Source organism: Triticum dicoccoides, chromosome 7A (genome assembly GCF_002162155.2).
Source record: "Triticum dicoccoides isolate Atlit2015 ecotype Zavitan chromosome 7A, WEW_v2.0, whole genome shotgun sequence".
Lineage (NCBI taxonomy): Eukaryota > Viridiplantae > Streptophyta > Magnoliopsida > Poales > Poaceae > Triticum > Triticum dicoccoides.
Window position 1 is genome coordinate 55,470,377 of NC_041392.1, and position 7,971 is coordinate 55,478,347.

A 7,971-nucleotide genomic window follows, 5' to 3' on the forward strand; every position below is an offset into this window, starting at 1 on the left:
CTAGACCAGGCTGCCGTGCCCGACATGGACGGAGGCCGCAAGGCGCAGCGGAGACCCACCGGCCTCCGCCGTCGCCTTTCATAATAAGCATATGTGTCTAGTGCCTTAGCTCGATGAGAACTGTATCAGATATTGCTGTAATACTATATGCCCAGGACAAGGCTATCACTGTAAACATCGATTATGGTTTGTGCTGCATCTTAATTTAATTAGCATCAGATTCCGGTTCCCTGGCATCAAACCGCTGCGTCGTTTTCCGAATTATTTTATTTTTCCACCCTGAAATCATCTGAAATTTTGGAATGAACATGTGCAACCTACTAATGATTCCCCATACTGTTGTGGCCGATATATGTTGGTTGAGCAGGTTAACCTGCCATGCCAACCAGTAGCTCAGGAAGCTGCACGCTGGTTTTCTTTGTGCAAACCGTCGACATAATAGTACAAACTTTTTCTTAGCCTTTTTGCTTAAAAAAAGGCATTGGTTCAACCGTCGAAAAGAGACAAGCATCTAGAAGATCTGTAAAGTATACAAGAAGTCATCCGTGGCTGCGCAGGGACCATTCGATATGTTCCAAAGAATCGGGCGGAGACTATTGATGAAAAAGAAGAATATGTTTGAGCAAGGCAAACATTCATGGGGCATATGCCTCGGCGCACCATGGCAGAATTCTGTTGCAACAGAATGATGAAGCTATGCCTACAATCGGTGGAAAACTAGGGGCTGCTCTAACAGCACCATGGGAGATTGTTCTGAAGACATAAAGTTCTGTGGCTTCAAGCACAAGTTAGATCGATGGCGCGTACTCTAAAGTCTAAACTCAAGTGCCCGTGCTCTGAAGCGTCCATCTCTGCTTTTACCGCATAATAACTTGAAATGGGAGGTCACTTCCCTGTAGCGACGAATGAGGACAACGACGAAACATCAGCTGTCTTATCTCCAGGCAGAGCTTACTTGTTCACCGTGCATTGCATGACGTGGTTACATCAGGCTGCCCCCCGCAAACTCTCCGTCTCATCCAGTAGGATGTGGTTCAGGATTTTCCTTGGCATCCCTGACAAATGGACGAAAAAAAGGAATCAGGATATTTTACAAGGCCTGAACATTTTGCCTTGCTATGTAAGGAAGACTAGCAGACCACTTGGTGTGTTTAAAACAAACGTGGGCCTTGGGGATTGCGACATAGAATGGGGTGCAAGAACATTGCATCGAATAGCTCAGTGCAGGACATGGAAAGCCTGAAAGCAATAGGGCTAGTGGATTCTTCAGTGATATGATTTATCATTTGTTGTCAGAATATAGCATGGTGTGATGTTTGATTATTTTGCTGTCAGAATATAGCAGAGTATGATGTTTAATCATTTTGTTGTTAGAATATAGCATAGTGTGATGCTTACGATGTGTAATTATGGCTAAAATCTCCGCAAAATGTAATTATGGACAAGACTCAGAAGATGTGGCAGGTTGAGAGTCCATGTTAAAGGATAACCTTACATAAAACCTCCATCTTACTTCATATAACCTCCAAGATTACTTAAAACAAAGATCTTCAACGGGGTTTCTTGTTACTAGGGCATGGTAGATTAACTAAGGCCCAGCAGAAAAACTATCTTTTTCTTCAAGTTCAACTTACTACTGCTTCTACTGGCAAAAGGTACTTCTATCTACCATTTTAAGAAGTTATGAAGTAGTAGTTCACACAGATAAAATGATATCACTAGTAAAGTTCAAGGCTATATATCCATATTCGTGACACCTAGTAGTTTGTTCATGGGAAAGAACGAGGTAGGGTACTTTGAAACTTTAAAAAAAATCTCGACAGGAGTTCTTCTTACTGGTATGTGGAGTTAAGGTCCGGAAGAAAAAATATATATTTTCTTCAGGTTCAGCTTACTATTGCTGCTACTGAGAAAAGGTACTTATGTCTACCAATTTAAAAAGTTGTGAAGTAGTTAGCGCAGATAAAATGATATCACTGGTAAAGTTTAACACCATATATCCATATTGATGGTACTAGTTTGTTCATGAGAACGATGTAAGGTGACTTTTCACAACGTCTCTTCTCCGGCCATAAACTGTGAAAACCAAAATCCGTCCAGTCAGACACCTAATCAACTGCACACCCCAAAAAGAAAAGAAACAATGCAACCCCACCTGCTACATGCCTACATATATACCCCTGGACATTCTAATACTAAGATGCAGTGAAATTTCACTATGTTTTTCTGCTCTGGCCTCCAAGCTGCATGCTTCCTACTCCCTAGCTCAAGTCCTCAACCAAAGAAACAGCGTCAAGTCAATACTACCTTGATCTTCCCAACTGTATGTGCCTAAGTCTGAAACCCAATATTTGATTGCCTTATGCGCTAGCTTTTCAAGAGAAGCTTTATTGTCACTTGTGCAGAAAGTGCAAACATTACATGGTATATCAACATCCCTGGTAATAATGCAGCAGAACTTCTGGTACTGCCATGCTACCACTTACCTCATAGTTGGAAAAGAGACATAATAGGGCACCAATACTTTGAACCCTGCTTTATTATTCATATACCACCTTACGCGCAGGGAATCGAAAGGCATATTACGTGATTAAGCTGCAAATATGGCAGACATAATGCTTCTAGTACTTACTTCATAGCTAGAAAAAGAAACATCATAGGGTACAGATGCCCTGAACCCTGATTTGATTAGTTATATACCACCTCATGCGCAGGGAATTGAATCGTATATTACTTGATTATAAGATGCACATATGCCAGGTATAATGCTGCAAAACTTATTACCTCGTGAGATTGACATATTTAGAGACAACTCCAGGTCATGTCCATATCATCTCATGCCACTGGGATAGTTGGTTCACCAAGGTTCACAAAAGCCTCCGCGCGCATCATGCGTAGAGTGACAGTATGCCAAGAGACAAGGTGATCCAGAAAGTTTGACACATATGTTCGCCTGTCATCCTACATCATTAAAAAGCACCAGAACGGTTTTCAGGTATATTAGTACTAACTTTAAAGTTTTGATAGCAAGCAGAAAAATGGGATCTAGCAGAGTACCTTGTAATCCAAGTAGTAAGCATGCTGAAAAGGATAAAGACGAATGTCAGTACATGGCGCATGGTAGGATCTAAACAGAGGTTCTTCAATTCCCTTACCTCCCACAAGTCTAGGCTGATGATTGGCTGAAAGAGAAGAAGACACGGAATGTCATTGCAAAGATTAAAATTGGAAATGCCTCATATAATTCGACAGAAAAGGGTTGAGCAAACATACAATATCTCCAAAAGCAAGTGGGTTGATAGCGTTTCGCGTGTGAACCACCTCAAGCTTCCTCTCGCTTCTCTTCACTGCAATGCGCAAAACATTCAGCTGTGAATGAACATTAACCGGACTTTCAGACAGATATTGCCTGTCTGTACTTGAAAGAAACAGTAGTAATGGAGGGGGACTTACAGACAAGCCAAACCCAACCAGACCCCAACAACGACATCGCCGAGCGCATGAACTCCTCCCTGAAATTAAAAAAGGAGCCGAAATCCTTCTCGATCTGCTGCAGCACACCTGCCTCGGGCGAGCCGCCGCCTTCCGGCTGCATCGATTCCCAGAAGAAGTGATGGTTCCAGACCTACACACCACAGTATAACATACATGTTCAGAATTGCAGCAATCAAATACAGTACAGCAGCATCCCCTCTGTTTCAGCTATCTGTCTGCAACAGTAAATGAAGCTGAAAGCTACCACCAGAAGATGAAATCTCAGTGCGCGGCATCACCTCGGCCGCGTCGTTGTACTCGGGCAGCGGGTTGCCGTTGTTGTAGGCCTCCTTGATGAGGTCCTCGAGGGTGTGGCCGTAGAGCGGGCTGATGGCGAGCTGCTTGTTGAGCCCGTCCACGTAGTCCTGCTGGTGCTTGCCCCAGTGCAGCTCCACCGCCCGCCTGCTCATGTACGGCTCCAGGGCGTCCTGCAAGAAACCACGCGAAGCTGAAGCTGAAGCTGGAGGTGGCATCTTCTTTAATGGCGGCGCGGCGGCGGGCGAATCTGCCGGGAAAGATAAGACGGCCGTGCTTACGGTTTTGTACGGCGGAGTCGTGAGGCCGTAGTAGGACACGACCTTGGAGAGCCTCCGGGACGGACGGCGGCGCCGGGGACCGAGGAGCGAGGGCGGCGGCGCGGGCGCGGTGTGTGGGTGGGCGAGCGGGCGGGGTGGGGCCGCCGGGAGGCCGCGCATTGGGAGGAGCATGGGGGCGGTGGCGCCGGCGAGGAGAGGAGACGAGCTCCGGCGCTCGGGAGGGAGAGGGAGAGGCTGTGGCTGCCGGCTCGGCTGGTCCAAACCTTATCGTTTTCACAGTGCCTGCTAGCTGCTACTGACTGAGCTGAGTATGAGCAAGTGAACTGACAAATGCACTCACAATGTTGATGCCATCACTCGGGGAGTTTTCAAAACTGTCAGCAAAATTCAAACCAAATCTGCTTATCTCAGTCGATTAAGACTTAACTAGGTCTCAGTCGATGCTATATTCGTTGGATCTTACATGAAGATCCGTGCAAAAAGAATTATTTTATGTTTTCTTTCTCCTTTCTTATATGTTCTATCACATGATAGAGACCTGGTTAAATCTCAATCGACTGAGATCTAGCCACACCTAATCTTTTTTAGGGAAATTCAAACCAAACATTTTTAGGGAAATTCAAATCAACCTTTTTTATGGAAATTCAAACCAATCTAGTTATAGTCAAAATGGAACTAGATTACCGACCAGCTAAAACTGACAGCAAAAACAGTTCAGTCTATCTTTCCCTTTAAAATGTAGTGAGCACAAACACATCAGTTGCACGAAAGTTACATCACAGGCATTGGAAGGAAAACCAACAAAATTATTGATACAGCAAGCAAAATCTGTGACAGAAGTACAAAATGCACTCACAATGGTAATGCTATCACTTCGGAATTTTCAAAACTTAAATGTCAAAAGGCAAAGATTAAAAAAAAACTTTCAGAACATGGTTTTAGTTTATCTCTAAACACCTTAGTTTGCTGTCAGTGCAAAGAGTTCATCCAGAAATACCTCAACTTCTGTCAATCTGAATTACTAGGTATAGGATCTCACTGAATAACAGCTCAGATTGGTTGCATCTTCGCTTTAAAATTCAGTGAACCCAAGTTGAACTAATTGACAGGCACGGAAAACCAACTTCTAATCTAGAGGCAACAGCTCGAATCATTCAACCAATCAAATGACAATAATAAATTACTGATACAACAAACAAAATCTCTGGCACTTGATCATGCCTCATGGTATCACTGTTACAAACCCCGCATAGTATGTATTACACAAAGGTTGGCCATTAGGCCATACCATGAAAAACAAACACACCGGGGACCAGTGTTTCTCTGAACTGTGGGCAAGGTTTTTGATACGGCAGCACGACACATGATAGCACACAATGCCCTGACATCCCATCAACCGAGTCAGATCCAGTCAGTGATCTGTTAAAACAGAAAAAAAAAATTAGGTTAAATCCTGGTGTTGAACCATTAACCAAAGTGCTTCATCCCAAATGTATTGTGCACCTTGACGCTAAAAACTGAATGGGTATAATTCAAAAGCGTATTGCAGTTCTGTGAGCCAGACCTTGCTCTACTCTAAGAAAATCTTGGTTGCGACTGCTGGTAGCTTCCTTCCAGATGCCTCGTGCAGTTCATAGGTGATATCCATATCCATAAGCCGGTGATTCTCTTTCGAGCGAACCATCGAGAAAGAAACATTGATACTGTCCCCTTCATTTACTCTCGGAGCTGGAGTCATCAAGAACACCTTGGGGAAGAAACAAATGGCTGTCAGACAGACTGACAGGCAACTTGATATGATTGCCGTTAGAAAATTCAGCAACAACAGAAAAGGATAGTGATATATATTCTAGAAAACCAACCTGCTGACCCCAGTGTGTCCCACCATTCTCATCTGGGGCTGTATTCAATTCAACTTCCTCAACTGCAGGGTTTTGCTTGCTACCCTGTAAGTGGAAAATAGTGAGTGTCTTCCATTGAGTAAAACATGAGAAATCTGTGAAATAATTCAGCTAGACATACTCTAAAGTGAACATCAAACCACCCAGCCAATGCAGCTAGCCTTGTTCTATCCTGGTTGATTGGCAATGTAACTTGTGCTCTAACTTCTCGAATCTCTTCAACGGTTGCTGTCAAGCAATCCATCTCCTTGACGACAGCAGGTTGCCCAATAAGTTGGTTCGGATGAAGATTGTTCCAAATCGAAGACTGCAGAAGAATAGGAAGAATGGTTATGGAAGTGAGAAATGTCTTGTAAAAAGAACTGAGGGTCCTTACTTGAAGTATGTAGTGATTAATTGTGAAATACTCCCTCCGTCCGAAAATACTTGTCGGTGAAATGAATAAAAATAGATGTATCTAAAACTAAAATACGTCGACAAGTATTTCCAGACGGAGGGAGTACAGTATATTACAGGCCTATTAGGTGCAAGTCATTTATAAGCTTCAAAAAAAAACTAAACTTTACATCCCAAGACTGGAGTTATTTGAGAAACAAAGAACTACACAAACATTTGGCATGACTTTGTCCTTTTTGATGAATATAAATTCATAGGAGCTACTTCAAAAAATATCATTATAAGACTTATGTTTGTATAGATGTATCACATTTTTTCAGACCAAAAGCATGCCAATCCAACAAAAAGACAAAAATATGATGCCTTTGTGCTAAGAGATACCTTGAGATAGAACTTCTCATGTTCTGCACGATATGCCTTTGTCAAGGCATTCATGTTGACCCCATAATAAGCCTGAGTGTCCTCAACAAAATGATTCCAGTCATTCATAGCAATCTCGAAATCTTCCATCTTTTTGTCACCCAAACCACTTCTTATTGGAGCTAACCACATCCGAGCATGACTAGGATACCTGCAAAAGATCGATCGTGCATTAGGTGCATCTGCGTTTTATTTGTGCAGACAACAAAATCAGGAGGGTCTTGATTGCTATCTTTCAGAAACAAAGCATTTAAGATTGTATGTTTGTTAATTTAACTTGATTTACAGACTATTTGATCAGGCTACATATAACAATCACAGTTCTGGGTAAGAAAATTCCAAACCAGTACAGGGCATGTTAGCAAGCCTAAAATTCAAGAATGCTTCTCTTTACTTACATTACACCACCTGGATTCAACCAGCGGTCACGTGCGCATATGACGGAATCAAACATGGATTCTCTCAAGAGATAGTAGCCCATCCACTCAGAGATAATGACATCAACTGCAGTTTCAAAAACAATACACACAACAAACTGATCAATACTCAATATACATCATATCTTCCATATTCTGATAAGACTTGGAACAAAAAACCCCTTTCAAGATGAAAGACTTGGCATTTTTGTTGTTAACAATATTGCTGGGATATCACTCCACCAGCCAAGACCAGTACTTTCAAAGGTTTGACATCGATTCAGGAACGAACAAATGTAACAGGGATTCAAGAAACGACAAGACTCGCCTTTCTCTGGCAGCACAATGTCCTCCATGGTCCCCTGAATGACCTCGACGATGTCGGCGACCCCGTTGGCGCGGACGAGCTCGCGGGCGTGCTCCGCCACGTTGGTGGCCTCGACGGCGTACACCTTCCTGGCGCCGGCCTGAGCGCTCCAGATGGCGAGGATGCCGCTCCCGGTGCCGACATCAAGAACCACCTGACAGATCCGCCAAATCAATCAAGCCGGAGCCCCAAATTACAGCAAACCTCGGACTTCCATCGATTCGCGGGACGGGGAGGGAGGGGCCGTTTGTTCTCACCTTGCCGCGGAAGTGGTGGGGGTTGCGGAAGACGGCGGAATGGTAGGCGTCCATGCGGACGCGGTCGCAGAGCATCTCCTTCTGGTGGTAGAGGTAGGCGTAGGTGCAGAAGTAGTTGGCGAAGTCGACCTCCTTGTCGACGGG

The 7,971-nt window shown here is 43.8% G+C and overlaps 2 protein-coding genes across 2 annotated transcripts in view; both read right to left on the bottom strand.

Moving 5' to 3' along the window:
- Positions 1-550: 550 nt before the first annotated feature.
- On the bottom strand, positions 551-4,359 carry LOC119329418 (superoxide dismutase [Fe] 2, chloroplastic-like). The gene is made up of 8 exons (XM_037602459.1): positions 4,071-4,359; positions 3,774-3,962; positions 3,454-3,625; positions 3,274-3,347; positions 3,156-3,182; positions 3,058-3,081; positions 2,785-2,961; positions 551-1,055 (listed from the first exon to the last, which is right to left on the bottom strand). The coding sequence occupies exons 1-7, from the start codon at positions 4,239-4,241 to the stop codon at positions 2,836-2,838; spliced, it is 783 nt and encodes a 260-aa protein (XP_037458356.1). The 5' UTR covers positions 4,242-4,359; the 3' UTR covers positions 551-1,055; positions 2,785-2,835.
- An 861-nt stretch (positions 4,360-5,220) lies between these two features.
- LOC119331874 (protein arginine N-methyltransferase PRMT10-like) overlaps positions 5,221-7,971 on the bottom strand; it is a 3,241-nt gene continuing 490 nt past the window's right edge. The window contains exons 2-9 of the mRNA XM_037605052.1: positions 7,828-7,971; positions 7,532-7,724; positions 7,186-7,291; positions 6,749-6,938; positions 6,093-6,278; positions 5,933-6,016; positions 5,635-5,817; positions 5,221-5,489 (exon numbers count right to left, since the gene is read on the bottom strand). Coding sequence (XP_037460949.1) covers positions 5,641-5,817; positions 5,933-6,016; positions 6,093-6,278; positions 6,749-6,938; positions 7,186-7,291; positions 7,532-7,724; positions 7,828-7,971 — 1,080 coding nt within the window. The 3' untranslated portion in view covers positions 5,221-5,489; positions 5,635-5,640. The remainder of the gene's footprint in view (positions 5,490-5,634; positions 5,818-5,932; positions 6,017-6,092; positions 6,279-6,748; positions 6,939-7,185; positions 7,292-7,531; positions 7,725-7,827) is intronic.